This window comes from Esox lucius, chromosome 11 (assembly GCF_011004845.1).
Source record: "Esox lucius isolate fEsoLuc1 chromosome 11, fEsoLuc1.pri, whole genome shotgun sequence".
In the NCBI taxonomy this organism is placed as follows: Eukaryota; Metazoa; Chordata; class Actinopteri; order Esociformes; family Esocidae; genus Esox; species Esox lucius.
This window is the reverse complement of record NC_047579.1, coordinates 43,657,458-43,683,138: the sequence shown is the minus strand read 5'-3', so window position 1 is coordinate 43,683,138 and position 25,681 is coordinate 43,657,458. Positions and strand designations below refer to the sequence as shown.

Sequence of the window (25,681 nt, the reverse complement as noted above, 5' to 3'; positions counted from 1 at the left end):
CCGAATGTGCGTGCCGCCAAGACTGTAGTAAACATTTGTATGTATAAAAAGAGACCACATAAACATTTTCAGATTCGCTTTAGAAAGAAAACTTCAGAAAGGGACATTAGAGAACTTGATTGCATCCCTGGGTCTCGAAATCTCCATTCGGACACCACCAAAGCCTGTTTGTAAGGGTTGTTCAAAATAAATCCTTTATTGAGGGTACAACAGCATTGGCATTTGGACTGGAACCAGGTGTTATGGTCAGATTACATGTGTGTAGAAGTCATGCACAACAGCAGGATTTGGGAAATACATTTAAAATTAGATAAATGTGATTATTGTGAAAATGAATGTAGTTTACAGCCTTTTTTGCTAATCTTTATCACCTTCAGAGGTAACTATATCTTTGTGTGTGTGTGTGTGTGTGTATGTTTTTATTAAAACAGTTTCCTTCATCACCTTTCTATATTTTGGCATATGACATGCAGTTAAAACAGTGAGCACTGAATGATGTTCAGCTTAGCAGCAAACGGGCACTGACCACCCACAAGGAGAGCGCCTGTGAATGGTGACAGTTGACCTTCTCTCACATACTCTGGCCCGTGTTTTTGGCAACAAGACCAGAGTATAGGCAACCGCCACAGAATAATGTGACTTGAAGCAGCACCCAGATGCACACCCACCGGTACAGAAAAGGATATGATAGCAAGAGGCAGTGACCAGATACACTCCATAAAGGCTACATAATTTTTTTTAAAACAGATCTACCAGGCCAATAGTAAACACGTATTGCCATGCCACCCCAGATTGCGCTCTGATACATCTTGTGTGCTTTGATCGTCTTTTAACTTGATTTGAGTTCTGCTGGGGCACATTCAATCAATCGGACATGATTTAAAAAGGCACACACTTGTCCATATAAGATAACACACTTCAGTGCATGTCAGAACAAAGTGCATGTCCACCCATGAAGTCCACAGAACTCTCCCATAGACCTCTCAGATTGTTTTGAGGCATAATTTTGGGAAAGGAAGAAAAAAAGAGAAGCATTGAAAGTGCCCATGAGCACAGTTGTCACCATCATTGAGAAATGGAAGAAGTTCGGAACCACCAAGACTCCTCCTACAGCTGGCCATCCGGGCAAGAAGGGCCCCAAGAAAGGAGACCAAAAACACAATGGCCACTCAAACAGAGCTTCAGAGCTTCTCTGCAGAGATGGGAAAACGTGCCAGCAGCACAACCATTTCTGTAGCACTCCATCAATCAGGCCTTTATGGTTGAGTGAGTAGACGGAAGCCACCCCTGATTGAAAGTCATATGAAATGCCGCCTGAAGGACTCTGGGAGCATGTGAAAAAATGATCTCTGCTCTGATGAGAGCAAAATTGAGCTAGTAGTATGGTATGGAGAAGATATTCAGGTCCCATGGATCCCAGAGAAAAGGTGTTGGATGAGGAGATGAGGCCAACATGCCAATAACAGGATAGAGCTTGGGTTTCAAGTAAGTTTCCTCCCATAAAACACACATTCATCACTTATGCAGGGAAAAAGTCAGTCTAAAGAAGTTGTCATCGCTTTACGAAGAGTCGAACTGACTGTTGGAATTTTAAACTTGGGAAATGTTTTGTTGAACACTTGGGTTATCTCTACATCTGGAAATCTTTATCTCGCTTATTCTTCCCTCTTCTATGTAAACACATTTATAATTTTATGACTGCAAACAAAACTCTGTGGATTCGTATTAGCTTCCTGTCCCCTTGGGCATTGAAATACCCAGAAGCCCCTCATTGTGTTTACTTTCAATTGCTGTGGTCTCAGAGACTCTCTCCTGATAAAAGGATTTACTGTTGGTTTTAACATTGCTCACAATGGGGGACCTGTTTGCGCTCTTGATATTTCAGTTATATGTATTGCAAGATTGTCTTACAATAGACCGAGAGCTGTTCTTCTGGTCAAACACAGTAATATTGCACTGAGACAGAATGGCTATCTGCTGCTGTTTCTTTTCTGACTCCCTAGAGAATGACTTAAGAGACAAACGCACCTATGAAACGCCTTCTCTTTTTGTCAGTGTCAATGCCAGATAACAAACTCTCATACTTGGCATGCAGCGGACGTCACAGGCTACAGCTGTACTGTTACTGAAACCATCAGATCTGACTCGATGGTCAGCTGCGAGGCCTCCCACCTTCTGCATCACACTACCCAGACAACTGGGTATCTCCATTTCTTTTTTCACTTTTTTTTCTTTATCCACACCACAGTCCATGTTCAGTGTTGTAGTAAATGCTGACCATACCCATTGAAGTTATGACAGGTCTTAGAAGCTGTTCTGGAACAGAGAACCCGTTCTGAAACAGAGAACCCGTTCTGAAACAGTTCTCTCAGACACCTGATTAAGTTGTCACTAGAATGGGTGCCTATGCAGTCTGGGTGTGCTCTCATCATTTAATCTCTGTTGTGTTCTTCCCCTTTACAATTTGCTGAAGGTACAGGATACAGTTTCTTTCTTCTCTTCATATTCTATAAATGTATCTGTCTTTGTGCACTTTGATTTATTGAAGCAAATGCATCGAACAATCCCCAACAGAATAATATTATGTACTAGGCCTTTTGCTAGTCAAAACCCTCGCTTCCATCATTAGTCTAGTTTGAATGGTGCTTTTAAGTGCTACTGATGGTGTTACTGATGGTGCTACTGATGGTGTTACTGATGGTGCTACTGATGGTGTTACTGATGGTGTTACTGGTGGTTAAGTGATCCATGAGAGAGTTCTGTGAATGAGGACATGGGGTCAGCCGCTGATAGCCTGAGGTCAGCGTGTCTTCTTGGCATTAACATATTTCACTGATTGTATCTGGCCTACATTCAGTGTTTGTTTTGGCATCTTGGGAAATGAGAATGTGCTTGTTACTGGAGTGTATTTAAATCTCATGGTAACGTCACTGTACTGTACACATTAAACTAAAGACGTCAGCCAGTTTCGGTAAAAATATAGATATCATTTTAGAACAATTTACCTCCTCCTTGAGGAAAACACTTGTTTATGTGGTGGCTCTTCACTACAGTTCCTTTCCCTTCTTTTCTCGGTCAAAGATTGATTGACAGTCCTCCTGTTTTGCGTAACACAAGAAACAAGACAGTCAACGGAGCTCCGGATACGCCCCCACCCCCACCCCCACCCCCCATGCCCTCATCTAGCATCAACGGAAATATTATGACCCAAGCATCGACGCTGACGACCAGAGGTGTAACGTGACAGATTCCACCAACAGCATACAGTCTTCGGTGGCCGACCTCAAACGTCGGCAGTTGCAGGGGCAGCCGTATCTAGCTGTGCGCCGTGACACAAAACAATATACGCCACTCAGGCAAGATGGAGAGACTGGCTCTGTGTGCCGATTAGGCCGCCATTCCCAGGGTCTTGTCTCTCTCCCCGGGGAGAGACCTGCATGGCGGCGTGGGTCTCCACACTGTCATTACTCCCAGTGAGCTCCAGAATAGGTCAGGGAGATGAGATAACATTGTGTGGCGAGGAACAGCAGGTGAGAAGCTCAACAGGGCATTATTAGGTATCTGGCTCCCAGGGTGTAGCGTTGCCGCAGGCCTCAGGGGTTTAGCCCGACCATCTGCCACGCAGAATTCCTCCCGCTCGGAGCCCAAAGACAAGGGCCGATGCAACAGGGAAACCTCTCGTTGCGTTGGTCTGGCTTTGGTTTGTCTTGTCTCTTTGTGCCTGTTTGTTTAGAGTAAACAGACGAGCGACAATGAATGGGCTTTCAGGAGGCCGGCAGTATTGTCTGAGCGGCGGCACAGTACATTCAAATGTGAAACGCCAAACAGCGGTAGTCTACCCAGGCTGTAGTCGTCAGACCCGACCTGCAGAACACAAATCATGACCGTCCCGTCACAGTCAGGAGATATGTGGTCCAAATGATATGGGGGAGGGGTAGATTCTGAGATTTACCGTTCCTAGTCGGCCCGTAGGGCCATCAATCACTGGCACCACACCCCAGGGAACGCTGTAGTGACAGCCATGTTGAATGGTTCACACATTGCAGCCGTGAGTTGATACTGGGTACACCCCCTTACCTTGACACCGACCTCGGCGTCCTTTTGATCTGAGAGGCTGGTGGAAAATCACCAGTGCCCGTCCGTCCATTTTGACAGGCTGACAGGCTGAACCTGGGAATATTGAATTAGGACCTGCATTGGCTGGAAAGCGGAAGGCGGTGGGGTTAAGAAGGTGAGGTGAGCCCCTTGTCCCATCTCTTACCAGCAAGCTGTACGAGCAGCCAGGATGAGGATCTGACGTTCCCCCTCGAAAGCCTTAGAAAGGTGACTGGAATTCATGTTTATTACTATTATGACCGTATTTCTTTTTTAAATGAAACCAAGTAATGCCCCCCCCCCCATGCCTTTTAAAATGTTGTTGGCAAAACTCAAGCCATTTGAAAAACTGAATCCAGAGATTACTTAGGTGCTATGGCTATTACATGTTGACGAAATGAGAGACGGGTTAGCTCCATCTGCAAAATCCATTAAAATCAGTTAGGGAGTAGACCTCACGCTTCTCAAAATACGCTGCTGTTTTTGGTGCGAGACACCAGAAGCCATGACCTGCACCTCTGACCCAAGCCTCATATGTCCTGACATGCTAATTATCAGCACATTAACTACTTTCACTGGAACCAAACGTTCTCTGCATGCCCTTTATATTTCACAGAAGAAGCTTAAAAAGGGTGCCATGTATGACATGTGGGTGCATGTGAGTGCTTATTTGTCCGTCGCTGGACTGACACCCTTGCCATTCCGACAGGAAGTTGTCGGATGCTAATATAGTCGATTTGATCCAGGACAGTGGATGCTCTTGTCCACATCGGAGGGCCTGATGCGTTGTCCAGATGTGGAGACTGACCCGGCGCTGACCCACAGCAGAGCTCACAGTGTCCCAGGAGACCACGGAGCATGAAGATTTACTCCCCTCTGGGCAACAGAAGAGTGTGCAGCAAGACATCAGCACAGACAAAACCGCTCGTAAATTCAGTATATTTAGTGTATTCTGAGAAAAAAAGAGGCTGGCACCAAACAACAAAAATAACAATAACCGGCACGCATGAAAGTCCATATGAGAAGTAGATGGTTTTCTATATGATTACAAATTCATGTGGACAGTCCTCTAAACAACAAGCCTTAACATAACATTCACATAATCCTACACAAACCACAAGAGCATCATATAAAGACATTATCCTCCTCCTACGTGCACTCAGTACCCCAGTGGAGCCAGCAGAGGACAAGAGGCCAGGGGGTCTGTAGGGCTACTGCTGCCCAGCTAGGCACCAGGCTCCAGGCTCCAGGCTCCATTACATTACAGTAACTAACTCGGCTCTGCTCCCATCTGTTGAAGTAATCAAGCCGTGTCCTGCCGGTAAATAGATTTTGTGCTGCTTGCTGACATGTCCAAACAAAACCTGACAAGGGCCTGGTGCAGAAGTGTTGACCCCTACTGTCCTGCTGGGCTACCCATAAGGCCGTTGTTTTCCTTTCAGACAACGGCTTCACTGAGATGATCCTCTGAACCAACACCCCCGTACGCTGGATAGACATGTCAGAGGTCCCGTGTGCACGCTCCATGACACTGGGTAAACACGGAAATGTGCACGGCAGTGGGCTGTTAAGTGGCAGACAGTGAGCGTTGTAGTGGGTGAATTTATCCCAGCAAACACCAGGCAGTGACTGGTTATGGGGCTGTGGTGCCGCTCCGCAGTCTGGGGCAGCTCCCTCTCTCGTCAGCCTGGCTGTCTAACAGGAACCGGCTGGGGGCAGCACGGGCACAGGTCACAGGCCTGCAGTTTATGGACCACTCACTTTCAACATTCTCAGTTGTGCTCAGCTGCACCTTTTGGGACTTTTTCCAACTGGAAAGTGTTGTTGCCCTTCAGCAGAGCAATGACATGGTCGCAGACAGGACACCCCAGCAGTAATCCCACCTGGAGAAGTGTCTGGATTCTACATCAGCATATTACAAGTATCCCCATTGGACCGGCCCGTGTATAAGGTGTACCAGTAGACCGGGCTGTTTTGTTGGGAGGGCTTGCAGGTATATTACACTCAACTCAACACGCAGTGTGTCAAGTCACCTGACATATGATTCAAGGAAGACTGAAACAGTTTGAAGAATGGAGAAAAAAAGTATTATAATTAGATCTCATTGCAGGGAGGGATACAATTATAAAGGCCGTCGTTTTATGTCCTTCGAAACATGTGCTGTAGGTAGGGATCGTAGATTGTTTCTGTGCCAGTGTAAGATGTATTTAGTTGCTTTTCTGGTGTTGATTATGGAGCAGTAAGGGCTTAAAGAAGCAGACTTCTAACACCACAGAACAATTGCCATTTTCAACCATTTACACTATAAAAAGAATGCATCTCTGATGCAAATGACGACAACTTTTTCTAAATAAAACTATTTTAGTGTAAAAACGACACCTGTGGTAGTTGTGAGCACAGTTATGCAATTCTCAACTTTGGCAAACAATTGTGAGAAATACTTTATAACAGGCTGTTTAACTGCCATGTCATAAATGGAACAGATATGCTTTGAAGTGCTGCAGGTGGTTGCTCTCAGGTTATTGTCGTTAAGTCAATAACTTCTTGATAGCATTGTTGTGTGCAACCACCAGAATTCCCGGAGCATGGTCAGATAACCTCCACTCAACCAGAAATCCTACCATGTGGATGTCTTTCACCACAAAAAAGACTAGAGATCTTTTTTTTTTACAACAGCCCCTATAAGAAAACATCTATGAAATGTTTACGTCTTGCTTCCCACAACACATTGCAAATGTCACTGGCTTCAATTAGTTTCATGAGAACGGAGCCTTCACAGGCGCTGTGTCCCACACTCTGACAACCCTCACGTCCTTTGATCTCCTGTCATTTACGGACCCGTCGTCATCCTTGTCACCAGAGATGCTGGTGTTTATTATTCATAATAAAACCCTCACTATAAAGTCTCTTCAGGGATTGGAACAGGATTCCAAACCCTGAAGACTCCAGGGTTGGATGACCCGCCAGTGAACTGACTGCCTTAGTCAATCGTTAACACTAAAATAACTATGGGATGGCCACTGATATGGAACATATTTTAATATCAGTTTCATTTTTTTACCTTGAGATCAATATCCTGTTAAATTCTACAACATGGTAACTAAATAACTTGTTGTTCACTTTTTTCTTCTTTTTTTTTTTTTTTTAACTCTTTGTTTAACTTCTTAGTTCAGTTCTTATTTCAGCCACCATCGTTTTTTTTTTTTATCTAGGAAAGAAGCTAACAGCATTATTACAAAGTGACCTTGTGAAATATAAGGCTAACCATTTACCATGATTCAGTGATGTATATGATGAGACAAGGCTGAAAGTAACCCAAAAGCTACTTCCTGCTCATGGAAAAGCAACAATGTCCAGGGGTTCCGCAGACGTCGGTACAAAATGGTGGATGGATGAGATGTCGCACAGGGCTGCCTTTTCTCTTGCAGCATTCCAGTAACTCCTTTTGGTAGGTTGGTTGCTTGCTCAAGCCTGACGCTTGGCTGGGAAATGCACTTTCCTTCCACTGAATGTGTACCAACGAATACTTCCTGGTTGAGCGAGCGCTGTGCAGAGCAGCTTGGTAAGATGTTCATCGGAGGACGATTCTCTCGATTGTCTATTATGCCAAACCTGCTGGAGACTTGTAGCAAGGAGGCAAACCCTCTTGGTTCTTCTCAGTTTGGATTCGTGGGCGGCCTGCCCTCTAAGGGATCCTGGGCAGCTCCCTCCTTCCAAATAAACAGCGTCTGGCTGGAAGAGGAGGAATGGTCATGTTCTCCTGTGGCGTCCTGCTGCCCTTTCCCTGGGGTACCTGAGAGGAGCTGCGGTCCACCGAGCACCCCTGGGGGCTACCCTTACCCCATCACACAGTCCCCCTCAGTCTATGGAGGCCGGGGGGGTGAACACTCATAACACCAGCAAAGAGGACCAGCTGCGCTAATGAACAAACGCAGTTCGCGAACTGTATTACAACACAACACATTCTCATTTAGAGCAATGACTCAAGGGTTAACTGCCTTGCTTAGGGACAGCAGATTTTTCCCTTTGCTGATTCTGGGATTTGATCTAGCAACCATTCAGCCATCTGCCGCTCCTGTTGTGGGAGCCAATAAGAGGTGAGCGTAGTCCAAATGGCGATGGGTTAGGGATTCTGTTGGGATTCAACCCTCATGGGAATCATGCCTATCTAACATGGTCACTTCATCAGTGGCTAAACTAGTAGGTAAACGCAATAGGAAAAATACCCCACTCGGCCACCTACCAAGGCTGGACTCATATCAGCCTCATGGGCCCTCTGTGTCACCATATGGTCCATATTCACACAGGCACTGGGAAAGTAGCCCTCTGCATCTATATGGAAATGTGGACTCTAAGGCCTCGGTAACCCCAGGCATCAGAGTAGACTGAAGCTTGGCATTGGGGAGGGGCTGAGGGGCTTGTCCTCTGTCATTCCCATGCACTGGCTATCAAAAACAGGGCCAAATGCTAATGTCTCAGCTGACACACAAAGGCCATTTAAGGAAATAGAGTCCCGTAGCATGTCTGCTTGGCTGTTTGTGTCTGGATCTCAGACACCATCGGGCAAACAGGGCGATCGGAAAAACACATTTCATACATTAGAATAAGCTGAAAAACAAGCTGGTATTTAATATGTCCTGGCTTTTTGGTTTTGTATGAAATGTGAAGGTCTCATGGGAGACATGCTATTTTGAGCATCTTTCAGACTAACCATAATTAGGGGAAACATATTAGTACTTATTAGTATGAATAATAATTATTTAACCAATAAGGTACAAGGGTGTGTGGTAATAAACAGAATGGTTTGAATCCTAAATGCTGATTGGCTGATGGCTGTGGTATATGAGACCATGCTCCATGGGTATGACAAAGCATCACTTTTTACATTGCGTTGGTAACCGGTTTATTAGTGCAATAAGACCTCTCAAGGGTTTCTGATAGTATATTGCCAATATAACATGGCTAAACGCTGTGCCCAGGCACTCCACAATGCATTGTGCCTGAGAACTGCACTTATCCATGGTATACTGGCCTTTTACCACACCTCCTCATGCCTACCACTGTGCTAACTTATTAACTGAGTGATTTGAATCTTGAATGCAGATTGACTGATAGCTGTGGTATATGTACAGTTGTGCTCAAAAGTTTGCATACCCTTGGAGAATTGGTAAGCAGGCAGTGAGCAGACCAAACACATGTCTTTTATTTCTTATGGGATTCACATTCAATTGTAGGTCATAACAGAATGGCACAATCCTAAAACAAAACATGGCAACAAAGAAAAAAATTACTGACCCCTGTTCAAAAGTCTGCATACCCTTAGTTCTTAATAATGTGTATTGCCCCCTTTAGCATCAAAGACAGTGTTCAGTCTTTTGTAATAGATGTCTATGAGGCTCCGAATTCTTGCAGGTGGTATAGCTGCCCCTATCAACTTGGCAAAATGCCTCCAGTTCATGCAAAGTCTTTGGTTGTCTTAAATGAACGGCACATTTGAGATCTCCCCAGAGTGGTTCGATGATATAAAGGTCAGGAGACTGTGATGGCCACTCCAGAACCTTCACATTTTTCTGCTGTAACCACTGGAGGGTCAACTTGGCCTTGTGCTTAGGGTCATTTTTGTGCTGGAAAATCCAAGAGCGTCCCATGCGCAGCTTTCGTGCAGAAGAAGGCAAATTGTCTGCCAATATTTTCTGATAACATGCTGCATTCATAATGGCAACAATTTTCACAAGATTTCCCGTGCCTTTAGAGCTCACACACCCCCAAAACATCAGTGAGCCACCACCATGCTTCACAGTGGGGATGGTATTCTGTTCACTATAGGCCTTGTTGACCCCTCTACAAACATAGTGCTTATGGTTGTGACCATACATGTGACTTGTCACTACAAATTACAGTGTGCCAGTAGCTGTGAGGCGTGTCAAGGTGTTGTTGGGCATATTGTAACTGGACATTTCTGTGGTACTGGCACAGTAAATGCTTCTTTCTGGTAACCCGACCATGCAGCTCATTTCTGTTCAAGTATCGTCGTATTGTGCTCCTTGAAACAACCACACCGTCTTTTTCCAGAGCAGCCTGTATTTCTCCTGAGGTTACCTAGTGGTTTTTCTTTGTATCCCGAACAATTCTTCTGGCTGTTTTGGCAGAAATTTTTCTTGGTCTACCTGACCTTGGCTTGGTATTAAGAGATCCCATAATTTTCCATTTCTCAATGAGTGATTGAACAGTACTGACTGGCATTTGTAAGGCTTTGGATATCAATATAAAAAGCCACCAGTGTTGCCATTTAAACCAATGTGTGTCACCTTGTGTGTCTGTAACAAGGCCAAACATTCAAGGGTATGTAAACTTTAGATCAGGCCCATTTGGGTGATTTCTGTTATCATTATGATTTAAAAAGGAGCCCTAACAACTATGTGATAATAAATGGCTTCATATGAGTCACTATCCTTAAATACAATTTTAAAAATTATTATCATATTTTCAAAATCATTGCCAAAATGTCACTATTTCTGCACACTTATGAGCACAACTGTACCATGCAGATGGCTGATAGCAGTGGTACCTGCCACTAGGCACCAATGCTTAGGGCTGTGTCCAGGCACTTTGTATTGTGTCATCTCTTAAGAACAGCCGTTAGCCCTGGTAAACCGGCCAAATACCACACAACCTAGTGCAATATTGATTTAATATTATTTATAAATGCCTTCTTTTATAAATTATATAAAAGGCCAGGAGAATGGTTTAATCTTAGTTCAAGGAAAGATTAATATTTATCCAAGGTATGGCCCCAGTGATCTTTGGTATTAGAAACAGACTACTTCAAATCTATTTGTTTCCATTGAGATCATGGGTTACTTCATACTCAACTCAAATAGCCTCATCAGTTGGCATTTTTACTGACCAGTTGATTTCTTTCTTTGCAACTCTGCCTAGAAGGTCAGCATCCTGGACTCGCCTCTTCACTGTTGACGTAGGGACTGGTGTTTTGCGGCAAATTTTTGATGAAGCTGCCAGTTGAGGACTTGTGAGGCATCTTTTTATCAAACTAGACACTCTTGTGTCCTCTTACTCAGTTGTGCCCTGAGGCCACCCACTCCTTTTATTCTGGTTAGAGTCAGTTTGCGCTGTTCTGTGAAGGGAGTAGTACACAGCGTTGTACAAAATCTTTAGTTTCATTTCTCACATGAAATAGCCTTCATTTCTAAGAACAAGAATAAACTGACGAGTTTCAGAAGAAAGTTAATTGTTTCTGGCTATTTTGAGCCTGTAATTGAACCCAAAACTGCTGATGCTCTTATAACCAACAGCTGACACTCAACTAGTCAAAAGAAGTACCGTTTTATTGCTTCTTTAATAAGAACAACAGACGTAAATGCAAAACAGTTTTGTAATGATCAATTAGCTTTTTCAAATATAATGTGCCATTGGAACACAGAACTGATGATATCTGATGATGTAACTGCTGAAGGCAATAGCAGAATTAATTCTGAAATACATATAAATATTTTCTTTGTGATGTACAAGCAAATCCCTCCAAACTCTTTGCATGGTGATTCCCCCAAAACACATCGCCATTGCAACTACAGTGTTTAAAAACTGAAAAGTCTTGAGACCAAAATTATTAAATAGGCACAGAAAAATTACATTTGATGTTGTCAGTTGATCTAAATTCAAAATACGTAGTATAGACATTATATTAAACTGTCCAAAAACTTTTGGTATCTTGAAAAACCTTTGTCATTCAGACAAATACTGTTAAATAAATGTTGTCAATCTGTACATTTACTTTATAGTAATTGTTTTATTTTAAACCTAAACTGGTGAAGTAAATGGCCAAAAGAAGAAATCCCATTAATTAGAGGGCACTGTTTATTATTTATTTGTCTTACATCAAAGATTTAAATAAAATTACACCTGACAATTATTGTTTGTGATCATGGTACTTATAGCACTTCGTTTTCTTCCCTGTATTTTCTGCCAGTCGCTTAGTGGAACTCAGTGTGCAGCTATTTGAAATCTCATCAGTGGGTTTTTAAAAACAAGTGATGGTCGCCCTCTGTTGGTGTTTTATAGTACACGGTCACAGGCTTTTTGATTGAACATTAAATTATCCACTGTCCACTTGTTTCAAACTAAAGCCTTTATGATAGGTTAATTACATCAATTAAGTGTGTAAGTGGTAGGGCAACATTTGAAACATGTGTGTCAGTGCTAGGGCAAAAACATGCACCCCTTTGGGTCCTGAGGACCCGGATTAAGAAACGCTGCACTAGGCCCTTAAGAGAGATAAAGAGGAGAAAAAAATGGCTACCATGTGGAATGGCCAGTGGTGCGCCAGTGGGCTAAGCCGTTGTCTACAGTGCACGTGTACTGCTGAAATATTGATTGGAATCCAGCTCACTTCTCAAAACTAGAGAGAAAAAATCTAATTGAAATGCATATTTAAATTGTATCCAACTTAAAGCACTAATGGTATATACACTTTATACACCAAGTAATTTGGCTCTGCCAAATCTTCCATGGTACCTCCTGTCTTTGCTATGTGAAATCTACTCAACTGTTAACTTTCCCCCTCCTGACAGCTAGATGGCGACATCTCGGCTTGGATGTGGGCCCACCACCTCAAGCATAGCCTCGTCAAGACGGAGCTGCTCTTCTGCCTTCAACGAGAAAGACATCAGTTACGGTTGACAACTCCAGCGTGTCCACCTTCTAGAGTACCAAGAACAATGGCTTGACCCTTGAACTCACCCTGACGTTCTCTGCAAACATCAAGGTGGTGACTCACTCCAACAGATTTATGCTCTTCAACCTCCAAGTTCCACCGTTTTCTCATTTGAACCCTCTAACGTGAGAATTATTTAGACATGGGACACCAGGTGGGTACAATTAATAAGCTAAAAAACCTTATTGTCCATGAGTTGAATACCTCCACAAGATTTGACTACCTTTCTTGGTAGGCACTTGTATAAAATAACTGCACTTCACTGTTGGCAGGTCTCCTGGAGCGTCACCAATATCCTGCAACTGGTCAGGTCCAGAATGTCACAGGACTCAAAGCGCCGGTTTCACAGACAGATTAAACTTAGTCTAGGACTAAAAAAAAAATCTTGTTCAATGGAAAAGTCCATTTAACATATGCAAAACCAGCTCCTAGTGTTCAACCTTCCAAAGATCCTCAATGCCACCCCACTCACACCACTGTCTTCCAGTAAGCATCCACTAGTAAGCCATAGGGCATCCCTAGTTTCAGGAAATGTTTAAGCCTTACACAGGCTCATCAAGCCAACACTGTCCTTACACACCAAACATGTGAAACCAGCTTTCCCTTGATGCAGAGATGCCTCCCATTTTAAGACCTGCAAACACCGTTGGTTTAAAAATGGTTTACCTGCAAATTATTTTTGGTTGAACACCCTGGCACCAACTTTCAGATTTAGGAACATGCCAATCTTAATGTACCAACAGTAAGTTTCAAGGCGCTAGTACACCAAATGACAAATACAGGGACACTTTGGACATCCAGGATGAGATTAGAATACCACTGGTACACCTGGTGTCTACAGTTTAGAGCATTATACAACTAAAATATGGTGATGTTGAGATTACAATATACATGAGAACTTTTCAGTTCGGGGGAGACATTTTATTGCTATACCAAAACAAGTGACCATGACAGACTTTGAAGTGCAGTCCCGTTATTCACGAGAATCATTCCAAAATATGAGGCGTTACAAACAAACCTAACTGAGACATGTGAATGTCCAAAAATATGGAAAAGATGTTGTCTCAAACCCATTCCTTCATATTATAAAATTAAGACCAGCCAGTAGAGCAAGATGTTTTATTTGAGATTCAACACAACAGGACAGCTAACAAAATGTTTCCTGTTAATTGACCTCATCTCCTGAGCCCACCGCCAATTAGAACTTCTGGAACTGCTTCTTGGCTCCAGCAGCCTTTGTGACCTTGAGGACATTGAACCTCACAGTCTTACTGAGGGGTCTGCACTCTCCAACGGTAACAATGTCGCCGACCATGACGTCTCTGCAATGAGAAGAGCATAACCCATGAAGTGACCAAGTCAGTCAGCCTTTATAGGGATTACAACTTCAGGAGAACCCACAGGAAACCAATTCTAATTGACCTGCCAGCTGGTGACAGAAGACAAAACCGCATCAGTGGTTGCCATTAGGCAGTGTCGTCAGTGCCACGTGGGCTTGGAAGACCATCGTGAGAAAAACATCATTTGCAGTCAGTCAAATGGGTTATGATAAAGTAACGTAATGAAACAGGGCCAGCATAGGAATAGCCCAGAGTAACAACAGGTTTACTTAGAGAAAAGGGACAGAAACACCGGCTAAACCGCATGAACGGGGATCCAAATACCTGAATGCAGGTGAGAGGTGGACAGACATGTTCTTGTGCCTCTTCTCAAAGCGATTGTATTTGCGGATGTAATGCAGGTAGTCACGTCTGATGACGATGGTCCTCTGCATCTTCATCTTGGTCACAACGCCTAAGAGGAACAAACCAGAAAAACCCAATGTGAGGTGTTGGTCCAGTAAAAACATTGTGCATGGGACAGCTGCAGGGTTTGGGTTGCATCAGTAATGCCATAAGGCGTTGTCGTCAGAACAGCTCGGAAGACCATCGTGAGAAAAACATCATTTGCAGTTCAACAGGTCCAAGCTGATAGCTTTTCCCCCCAACAAACAGAGTGGTTAAACATAATACCCACCGGACAGGATACGACCACGGATGGAGACATTTCCGGTGAATGGACATTTCTTGTCAATATAAGTTCCGTCAATGGCCTGTTGAAAGACAGATGTTAGTAGGTGCTCTGCAACTCCTCAAAACATCCAAATGGTTATAAGAAAAGATGGCAAAGGGCATCCTGTAACTGCATCAGTGGTTGCCATTAGGCAGTGTCGTCAGAGCCTCAAGGCTTGGAAGACCATCGTGAGAAAAACATCAGTTGCAGCGTGCAAAGAGTAATCTTATAAAACCTTTCTACAACCTAGACCACAACTCAATTCCGTACCTGTTTTAGCAACATGTCCTAGATTGGAATGTATTCCATGCTGTTTTGCTTAACGTGAAAACAAGATTCAAACCCTGTGTGTCAACATTCATTGCAGCCAACAGGAAGTAAACATTGACATACGTGTTTGCTTTCAAGGGTGGTATAGCAAAATCACAATTCAATACTTTCTTGGGGAATGCTTGGTCATTCAAATAAAGACCTTTCTGGTCAGAACGACTACTGACAACAAAGTGTCCAAATCAAGACATGCTGCTGAAACAGGTAGAGCGACAGCTCAAGACATAATTAACATGGTGGATAAAAGAGGCGGTGCTACAAATCACAAAAACTAGTTAAGTTCCAGACATAAGGCTAATGTATTAGGTGCTAGGTATTGAGGGGCAATTCAATCATCTCTTAAATGGTTTAGGTCTTTTAAATTACCTCTCTAGGAGTTTTGAAGCCCAGCCCAACACTTTTGTGGTATCGTGGAAGCTTCTCCTTGGCACCCTCAACAACCAGAACACGCTTCTTGTTCTGGAAGATGGTTGGCTGTTTCTGATAAGCCCTCTCGGTCTGTTGGAAAAGACAATACCAGGTGAGAAAAAAAGTATATACTCGAAGGATATGAGAAGACCCATAAGGTTACACTGCATCAGTGTTGCCATTAGGCACTGTCGTCAGAGCCTAGGTGGCTTGGAAGACCATCGTGAGAAACATCATTTGCAGGTAAACAGTTAATACTGACAGCTGTGCATTCATGTTAATTGAATAATTTAAGTTTGTTACCACAATCAACAGCTGTACGTCGGAAATAAGATGATACCGTTTTTATAATTTACGCAGCTGGTCTTACTTAAAACGTTCCCTCAAAAGAAACTAAAAACATTGAACAAACAATGGAAAGGGTACATTTCATTTACAAATTACGAAGTTGTAATATCCAGGTAACTAGCGAGTTAGCACAAAAGCTAACAAGTTAGCTGAAACGGCTTTTTCAAAAACTACATACGGGTTGAGGCATCGCGCACAAACATTCGCTAAAAGACAACTAGTAAGGTTTTATCCCATAAATGAGCCTATCCATTAAAAGCCGACGCACACTGAATTAGATGCTTACGCCTAATGCAGTTAAGGCCTAGTTGGTAAAGTAGCTTGCTTACTAGCTAACCGACTTCCGACAATGCGTTCCACATTGCACACTGCGGGCACGCGATAGACAATTAGAACACCCTTCTAAGGCCATAAAATCACTTCTAGATAGTGTAATCACATACTCTCCGCTTAACGAACAATATTTAGTATAAATTGATTAGCAATAGTGTGTATTTGACTGTCGTAAAAGTACAAATTAATTCACCACGCCGTTATGCTGAACATACTTGTACGTCCGCCATCTTTGCCAGCCGAGTCGTAAAGAGAACTAAGCATGCGCGCGACGAAAAGAAGTTGGAAGGCACAGGATATGACGTTTAAGAAAATTTCGCTTTGGTGTCAGACTGAAACGTCTATGTGGAAACTAAATATACCTATTATTTACATATTTAACTTTATATAATGTGTACTTTTTATCAAGTGAATGCTAAATATGCTTATATGTGTATTGTAGGTCTTCTAAATAGTACAACTTCCAAGCCGGGGTTCTAAAAATAACCAACCCGAGCCAAACGAGGGTTGGCTCTGTTGCCATATACATGTCACGTGACTAGCGGAAGCAGATTTATTGAAGACATTTTAGTGCAAGATGGCAGCGCTGTCGGGAGGAGGCGATTCAGATTCAGGTAATAAACATTTATAAACAAAATCTATACCGTTTCGTGGCAACTGTAATTGTCGTGACCCAGGACAAAAAGCTATTGTCAAGAATTAGCTTACCTGATAACGAATTTAGGGAACTGTTCTTTTGTCGAACTAAGCAGGCTAAATCAACAACAACGGCTAACCCTATAACTAACACCCATCATCTCTAAACATGTCCGTACGTATAACTAGGCAGAATAGCCACTGTAGTTGTCTATATGTTAGATCATTGTTATGTAACAGGTCCATCGGAGGAACCTCTCACAGCTAGCTAACGTTACTAACGTATCAAAGTATAATGTATTATAAGCTATGTATCAGATAAATAAAGTAGCTCCATTGCTATAGTATCTTTCACTTCATGACTTGGATTGTTGGTCCGAAACTTTGTTTAATAGTTCAGTACAACATTCAAAGTCCCAGTTGGATTGTACATGGAATGTGACTGCCAAATAAGTTATCTCAACTGTTACTAACCTTGGCTCACAAATTAACATTTGAAAAGGAGCCTACTAAAGTACGTTTCGTTTTAACATTACTGTAACAGTTGCGTAACAGCACAGTTAATAGCTGTTCATGACAAATGCATAGATCAGTAGCGACTTTGCCAAAAATAGTTGTCACATTTCTGAACATGGCTAACCCAGCATTACAGAACATTTTGGTTTTGATATTACAAGTAACCAACAGTACCTGCTATACCTAACTAGGCGTATTCCTATCTCGCACTATCTATTGTGCAACCCTGTTTCCAAAACATTTGTGATGCTGCGTAAAATGCAAATAATAACAGATTTCAATGATGTGCAAATCATTTATCCCTACATTTAATTGAAAGTAGTACAAATACAACATATCAAATGTTGCAACTGAGTAATGTTATTATTTTTGGAAAAATACATGCCCATTTTGAATTTGGGCATGTATTTTTGAAACACAAAAAGTTGGGACAGGGGCTTGTTTACCACTGTGTTCCATCACCTCTTTTAACAATACTCTGTAAGCATTTGGGAACTGAGGAGACCAATTGCTGTAGTTTTGACAAGAAGCCGGATGGTCCCTCTCCTCTTTAGCCTGGAGGACGCAGTATCCATGATTCCTCAAAAAAGTTTCACATTTTGATTCGTCAGACAGTTTTCCACTTCACCTCAGTCCATCTTAAATAAGCTTGGTCTGAGAGAAGGCAGCAGCATTTCTGGATCTTGTTTATATATGGTTTCTTCTTTGCATAGTAGAGTTTTAACTTACATTTGTGGATGCAGCAACGTACTGTGTTCACAAACAATGATTTTCGGAAGTGTTTCTGAGCCCAAATAGTGATGTCCACTACAGAATCATGTCTGATTTTAATGCAGTGCCCGTCGGAGGGCCTGAAGATCAAGGCCCTCCAATATTGGTTTTTGGCCTTGTCCCCTTGCGTACAGAGATTTCTCTGGATTCTCTGAATCTTTTAATAGTATTATATACCATAGGTTATGAGATCCCCAATCTTTTTCTGGTAGATTACACAATTCTCTTGACTTTTCACTTGATAAAAAAATGTGTTAACGTCGCCTTAATTGATAGTTATTGTATAAATATAATTCACTAATGAAAGAAAAAAGTATGTTGTTTTGCCATGAAAGGAAAAAATAAGTTCCTATGCCATGAAATAGCTTTTGGCAGACTCGCTAGCAATTGCTCAATTCTTGTGACTATTTCAGTAAGTTAGTAGATATTTGTAAAGCTTATTACTGGCTAAAATGCTGTTAAAATGGCCAGTGGCAAACGCAATACATAGCCGCTATTTGTGGTATAGGTAAACTTAGTAAGAAACTTTAGTCAGTTTAACTGTATAAATTTCATTCACAAATGGCGGTCAAAAGCGGTCTGTGGCAAAAGAGGATTTGTTCAGGATCGAGGCTATACTGACCCGTCGATCGTAGAGCTCTGTGGTGTAGTGGTTAGCGACACAGCCTTTCAAATGGGCGCCGTGGGTTCCAGTCTCAAGAGGGCAGTACTTCCTATTGCGGTCCGGCTGAACTAGGCTTGCCTGGTCTCTTGTTTTTTTTGTATTACACAAGGATTCCAGTCTTTTGTTGCCCCTGTCCCAGCTTTTTTGAAACATGTTGCTGGCATCAAATTCAAAGTGGGCATATTTTTCTACAAAATAATAACATTTCTCAGCTTCAACATTTGATATGTTGTCTTTGTGCTGTTTTCTGTTTAATATATGGTTTATATTTTTTGCACATCATTGCATTCTGTTTGTCTTTACATTTTACACAGCATGCCAACGTTTTTGGAAACTGGGTTGTAAACGCTACATCTACTCTGTGGTATTGGCAAAGATTTCAGCCCTTACCTTCACTCCGTCGTGGCTCTGTCAATTAAAAGTTAATCTCAACACTATTTATGTCCTGTACCTTCAATAATCACCGCTATGATGAGTGGTGAAACGGTTTTTGAAACACATGGACGATATTTTCTCTGAATGAGAAGTGAGACAACATGGAAACCGTGGTTGGTTTGTATATAAAGGGGTTGGCAGCAATCGTTTGATTCACGTTGGCGCCGTAACTTTTTGTTTTAAAACCACAGTTGTTTCTCCAAAACTGTACTGCAAGCGATGCATGTTAACATTCAGACCTGAGTATTGTGTGCTCTTATCAAAGACCCCCTCACTGTCCCTGTATATACTGTCCTTAATGGGCAATAAAGGGCCTATATCTGCCTTGGGTTCTGGTGACATAGTGCTGCTTCTCTGTGTTCTCAGGTAATGGAACTGATCAAATTCTAGAACTGGGAAAAACATTACTGGCCGAGTGAGTATACTATACTTCTGAATGTTACATTCTGATCAATAGGTATTACATATACTAGCATATTTGTTGAGCTGTGACCCTAACCAAATCTTTGCAGTTTCATCTACGAGCGGGTTTGTCGTCATGGTGACAGCAGCACTCAGTTGTCAGTGACACGGACCCAGTTGGGCGGGAGTGAGCTGTGTGACCCCAACCATAAAAAGCTGGCCCAGTGTCTGCAGCAGATTGGCGACGAGCTTGATGGCAATGCACAGCTGCAAAGGTATCTTAAGTCTTTAAATCGGTTAAATGGCGAGTCACTCTGAATTGACCACTGAAGTTGACATTCAGTACTCAAAGCAACACGTTTGTTTTTTCCTTCAGCATGATAAATAACACTGCACTCCAGCCCAGCCAGGAGGTGTTCATGAAAGTTGCCTGTGAAATTTTCTCTGATGGCAAGTTCAACTGGGGCAGGGTAGTGGCCCTCTTTTACTTTGCCTGCCGTCTTGTCATCAAGGTGAGTTTGGCAGGGATAGTACCTTATTTCTGTTTTTTTTGTTGTCCTTTGTCCTATGTTAGGCCAAGGAAATGCCTCTTATCTCAGTCAATAGATTAATTGTTTGGTAAATAATAGTGTTGTTTGATATGTAACTGTATTATGGACGTTTTGGGAAAACTTTATTAATGTTCAAGCAGTTCACATTTAAGTCGGAGGTCCATTGTTAGTTGCCAGCGCTATTTAGCTAGCCTTTGCAGTGGGTATATTTAAATACATATGATTTATTGCTCTCTCACTAAAGGATATACAATCATTTTAATGTTTGACTGTGTAATAAGGGGGTTTGAGACATGTCTATTTTGACATTATAAATAAACACTCACAAGTAAATGGCAACAATGACGTTTGATTGGATCGTTGTTGTTAGAGAACGACTTGTGCCTAACATTCACTTGGACATTTGTTACATTTTCAGAATAGTTTGTGGTGATAGATGTCAGGAAAAAAATACAGTTAATGAAACTGAAAGTCCGATTCAGGGGTGTCAGTTTGTCTCCTCGGTTGCATGCAGTGTGACTGGTACAGTCTTTCCTCTCAAAAGTCTGTCTTCTATGAATGAGCAGGTGTGGCCAACAGTCTCTGCCTGGCAACATTATTCTACACTTATCTGCGTGTGTTCGTATTTCCTTATCCCCCCCTCCAACCTGTTCCTTGACTTCTTGTCTGGTCTTGGCCTTGACTCACCCACAAGAGACAAAAACATGTTTGCAACAAAGTGTTGTTGAGACTAGGACAGACACACAAGTGAAATGGAGTACTAAATTCAAAGTCAGTTTCCCACTATACTGCCCGAGACTGTTTTAGTATTCTAATACTTTTGTGTATATTGAATTAACCCCCATTTTAACCCCATGTCTTTTTTTTGGTTGAAATCAATAGACTTGAATGTTATTTTTGTAAATACTTGTAAAATTCCAATCTAACATTTTTACATATGACGATATACCATGATATTTTTTAAGTACACCGTTTTAAGTCGTTTTTATAACATGCGCTCCTTCAACATGTTTTTTGTTCACCTTCCTCAATCAAAGCGGTAGTAATGTGGTCGGGCCCTGTCAGTCAGATTGACGCAATATATTGACGCAATATATACTTCTTAGCCTACTGTTAGCAAGTGGATGAAAGTCAACTAATTCAAGGGAAGATGGAATATATTTACTGAATTAATGTTACCTCCGGAAAAAATATTTGCCCACAAAACGCTACGTAAAGTTCAGCTGTGGAATCGAAAGGCGGTTGAGAGCGCAGAAAACAGCAAATAGCTGGCTAGCTTAGCTAACTAGCTTCTCTAGACTCTTCCACCCAATAATCTCAATTTTGTGTGTTGATTAATATTGTCTTCCCGTTCTGTAGTTTTGCATGTCAACCACACGGCAGTCTTTTTTCCCCCACACGAACGGTCATTGAGCCGATGTTACATGAAAACAACACCCTGTCCTACGGGCGTTGTGTAGTAGCGCTCATGTGGTATCTGTAGTTTTTAAAAACATGTATTTCGGTTAACCGAATACTATTCGAATAACAACACATTATTCGGATAGTAAAGTATGGTCCAATGTACATCCCTACTATGTATGTATGTAAATCCCATAGTCAATTCTGTGGAACTTGGAAGTGATTGCTTTAGAAATAAAATAATCAAGTGAATACGTATTGATTCTAGGGCTGTAACGGTACTATGGGGTCTCTTTAAAATCGTAGCCTAATCAAAAGTATAATAAATCTTGGTGCTTTTCAACTGATATGCGATCTGAACTTGATGAAACACATTGGGCTCTTATCACTATATATTTTTCCTTTTCCTAAATAAACTAAAGACTAGTCTTCAAAATTCTGAATAATTCAGAATTAATAATTATTCAAACAAAATGGTGTGCGTTCCAATCACACTTTCAAAGCTGCCAAGTGACAATGTTATTAGCTGTTCTGTGACCCCCCCCCCCCTTGTTTTCCACTTAATAGCATGCATGTCTTTTGTGAGACAAAACAAACATTACATTCTTTCACATTATCTCGCATGGGAATTTAATGTATATCTTTCGTGAGACCACACACCGCTGCATTTATAGCATATTTCCACATAAAGCTTTGACGTTGTTTTAAGAGCAGCACATGAAATAACAAACATTGAGTATAGAACCAGATGGAAGACATTACCAAAAATGCTTTTAGTTATAGATTGTCACTTTTTCTACTGGAATCTGACCATTTATGAAAATAACTTGATAGAGGGAGAACCATCAGTTACCTAGCCCTGCTGACCCCCCAAAAAAGCGAATATTGTTTGGCATATCATCGTATCACCATTGTTTGAATTAATCCATTCCAAACGTGACTGTTTGCTATGGTAGAATGTGTTCCGGGGAGTAACGTACATTGTGTTCCGGGGAGTAACGTACATTGTGTTCCGGGGAGTAACGTACATTGTGTGTGGACACCTGATCATCACAACTGTATGAGCTTGTTGGACATCCCATTCCAAAACTATGGCCATTAAGATGGAGTTGGCCTCCGGTTAGCAGCTAAACAATGCCACTCTTCAGGGAATGCTTTGTACAAGATTTTGGTGTGTCTCTGTGGGAATTTGTGCCCATTAAGCCAAAAGAGCATTTGTGAAGTCAGGCACTGATTTTGGGCGAGAAGGCCTGGCTCGCAATCGCCATTCCAATTCATCCTGAAGGTGTTCAGAGTTTAGGGCTTTGTGCGGGCCACTTGAGTTCTTCCTACCAACCTTGTCAAACCATGTTTTAATGGATCCTGCTTTGTGCACAGGGGCACAGTCATGCTGGGACAGGAAAGGGCCCTCGCCAAACTGTTGCCACAGTTGGAAGCACCCAATTGTCTGAAATGTCTTTGTATCCTATAGCATGAAGATGACCATTCACTGGAACTAAGGGGCCTATCCCAAACCCTGAAACAAAGCCCCAGACCATTATCCCTCCTCCACCAAACTTTACAGGAAGCAATATGCATTCCGGTAGGTAGTGTTCCTGGCATCTGCCACTCCCAGATTCGTCAGTCATAATGCCAGATAGTGAGGCGTGAATCATCACTCTAGAGAACATGTTTCCACTGCCCCGGAGTCCAGTGACACCGTGCTTTACACCACGCTTGCCGATGCTTGGCATTGTACATGTTGATGTGAGTCTTGCGTACAGCTGCTCGGCCAGGGAAACCCATTTTGTGAAGCTCTAAACGCACAGTTCTTGTGCTGATGATGTTGCTTCCAGAGGCAGTTTGGAACTGTGGTGTGTGATGCAACAAATGATAGAAGGTTTTTTACACACTATGCTTTAGCACTCAGCTGAACCGCTCTGAGTTTGTGTGGTCTACCACTTTGTGGCTGGGCTGTTGTTGCTACTAGGTGCTTCCACTTCACAATTATACTACTTACGGTTGACCAGGGCAGAAATTTCACAAACTGGCCAGTGGCATCCTGTGACAGTGCCACAAAAGTCACTCAACCCTTCAGTATGACACTGTACTCCCAATTTTTGTCTCCCAATGTTTGTCTATGGAGATTTTGTCTATGGCTTTGGGCTGGATTTTATGCACCTGTGAGCATTTGGTGTGGCTGAAACACCTGAACTCAGTTAGTAGCGGTGTCTACACAAGTTTGGACACATATAGTGTATTTTGAAACCATAACTAAACCCTTCCCCATTTTCAAAAGGACGTTCAGTACGGCACTGTGTGCATTTTGAATGAATGTACCTATATGTTTACCTTTGTCTACAGACATTCCTTGAACTTTTTTATTTTCTTCATAAAGATATATTATTTGACTGTTTTATTGAGTCTGTTTTAAACCTCTTTTACTTGCTGGTTTGGGTCACTATCCTTGAAAAACAGCAATAGGTTTGAGAGAATTGTTAGATTGTGCTGTAAAATTGCAGGCATAAATCTAAATGACCCCTCCCAACTGTACAAAGTCAGAGTCAGAAAGAGGGCCCAGTCAGTCCTTGCTGCCTCTAGTCACCCCCTGTTCAGGTTTCTTCCATTTGGTCACAGATATTATTTGGCAAGATACCGGACCAATAGATTTAGGAATTAGTTTGTCCCTGCTGCTATTGGCGTTCTGAATAATAGAAAGTCATTCTATGTTTTTTGTGGGGTGTTGTGTTTGGGGTGTTGATTGTGATGATGGTTAAATGTATTGCTGGATGTGTAACAAATTGCTGCTCATGGATAATAAAGAGAACCTAGATATTATATACATCTTTAGCCATTTTCTTATTGTATTAGCCCGGAATAAATGGAAAGGGATGTGTGTTTTTGCTGAAAGATGACCTGTAAATGCAACCATCATCTCTTTTCCTTAGGCTCTGTTGACCAAGATTCCTGACATCATCAGAACCATTATAAGCTGGGCCACAGACTATCTGCGGGATCATGTGATCAACTGGATCAGGGAGCAGGGTGGCTGGGTAAGGAATAAAGGGGACACACTTCCCACACATTTATCCAAATGTTTTGTACGGGGTTCTTCGATTTGATGATGTGGTGATAATGATAGCTGGTGACGATTGCTTTTCTGTCATCGTAATTCCTAGGAGGGTATTCGTTCCTATTTTGGCACTCCCACCTGGCAGACTATCGGGGTGTTTCTGGCTGGAGTTCTAACCACTGTGCTGGTGATCCGTAAGATGTGAGGAGGAGCTTGAGAGGACAAAGGATGAAGAGCCAGGGATTTAGACTGGGTATTAGAGGCGGGATGATGTAATGCTAAATGGGAGAAAAACCCAGTTTGGGACCTGGTAAACCTCTCCTATTCTACCCTCCGTGCTCCCTGACTGGTGTCACAGCCAAGGTTCATCTTACCTCCGTTCCCTTAAACCGCTGAAAATGTGAGCAGCCCCTGACGGCACACACAGTAGAGAAGGATGGACAGATTTGGAGAGACTCAGCCAGGGCACATTTTTCAGTTTATTTATTTTTTTTTGCAAACGAACAATTCGCTGCATGGCGTTATATTGTTTATGTATAGTAAGTCATGAAGAAATGTAATATTTCTGTCTGTTGGTTTGTTATACGATTCTCACGCTTTCAATGTTTGTTGCACTTTCTTCTCTTCCACTGAGTCTCTCCTTTTTCCAGTCCGACCCTTCTGTCCATCCATCTCCATCATTTTTGTGGTAGTGTGCGTGCGTGCGTGCGTGCGCGTGCATGCGTGTGTCTGTGTGTTCGTTCAGTTCTTGTATCGCAGATGCAACACTGCTTCTCACATGTTTACCTCTCAGAGTGTTCAAAGTACTGTATTCTAAGGTGGGCTATTTAAAACTAAACCACACCACCTTCCTTTGCAATCATATGCTCTTTTATACACCTTGGTAATGTGTAAACAAATAAGGAACCTTTTTATTTCTTTTAAGTTGTCAGTGCCTTTGTCCTTTCTTTCTTATA

The 25,681-nt window shown here is 42.2% G+C and overlaps 2 protein-coding genes and 4 non-coding genes across 7 annotated transcripts; 1 reads left to right on the top strand and 5 right to left on the bottom strand.

The window, feature by feature from the left end:
* Positions 1–13,931: 13,931 nt before the first annotated feature.
* rps11 (ribosomal protein S11) lies at positions 13,932–16,618 on the bottom strand. Of its 2 annotated transcripts, none has more exons than XM_010874575.3 (5): positions 16,513–16,618; positions 15,575–15,706; positions 14,843–14,918; positions 14,491–14,620; positions 13,932–14,148 (listed from the first exon to the last, which is right to left on the bottom strand). In XM_010874575.3, exons 1-5 carry the CDS (start codon positions 16,525–16,527, stop codon positions 14,025–14,027), a joined length of 477 nt encoding a protein of 158 aa, XP_010872877.1. In that variant the 5' UTR covers positions 16,528–16,618; the 3' UTR covers positions 13,932–14,024.
* Positions 14,271–14,355, bottom strand: LOC114840458. Its single transcript, XR_003782652.1, has one exon. It is a non-coding gene; the product is annotated as a small nucleolar RNA SNORD35 (small nucleolar RNA).
* LOC114840453 lies at positions 14,700–14,777 on the bottom strand. The gene has a single exon (XR_003782647.1). It is a non-coding gene; the product is annotated as a small nucleolar RNA SNORD35 (small nucleolar RNA).
* Positions 15,004–15,087, bottom strand: LOC114840433. Its single transcript, XR_003782627.1, has one exon. It is a non-coding gene; the product is annotated as a small nucleolar RNA SNORD35 (small nucleolar RNA).
* LOC114840457 lies at positions 15,777–15,858 on the bottom strand. Its single transcript, XR_003782651.1, has one exon. It is a non-coding gene; the product is annotated as a small nucleolar RNA SNORD35 (small nucleolar RNA).
* A 126-nt stretch (positions 16,619–16,744) lies between the features above and the next one.
* LOC105013211 (apoptosis regulator BAX) lies at positions 16,745–25,635 on the top strand. The gene is made up of 6 exons (XM_010874574.3): positions 16,745–16,911; positions 19,686–19,734; positions 19,832–19,996; positions 20,098–20,233; positions 24,601–24,705; positions 24,832–25,635. The coding sequence occupies exons 1-6, from the start codon at positions 16,875–16,877 to the stop codon at positions 24,928–24,930; spliced, it is 591 nt and encodes a 196-aa protein (XP_010872876.1). The 5' UTR covers positions 16,745–16,874; the 3' UTR covers positions 24,931–25,635.
* The last annotated feature ends 46 nt before the right edge of the window (positions 25,636–25,681 follow it).

Coding starts and splice junctions, on each gene's coding strand:
- LOC105013211 (XM_010874574.3), top strand. CDS start 16,875: ATGGCAGCGCTGTCGGGAGGAGGCGATTCAGATTCAG. Junction 19,735..19,831: donor GGAAAAACATTACTGGCCGA/GTGAGTATACTA, acceptor AAATCTTTGCAG/TTTCATCTACGAGCGGGTTT. Junction 24,706..24,831: donor TCAGGGAGCAGGGTGGCTGG/GTAAGGAATAAA, acceptor CGTAATTCCTAG/GAGGGTATTCGTTCCTATTT.
- rps11 (XM_010874575.3), bottom strand. Junction 14,919..15,574: donor GCTTCAAAACTCCTAGAGAG/GTAATTTAAAAG, acceptor GTCTTTCAACAG/GCCATTGACGGAACTTATAT. Junction 14,149..14,490: donor CACCTCTCACCTGCATTCAG/GTATTTGGATCC, acceptor TTCTCATTGCAG/AGACGTCATGGTCGGCGACA.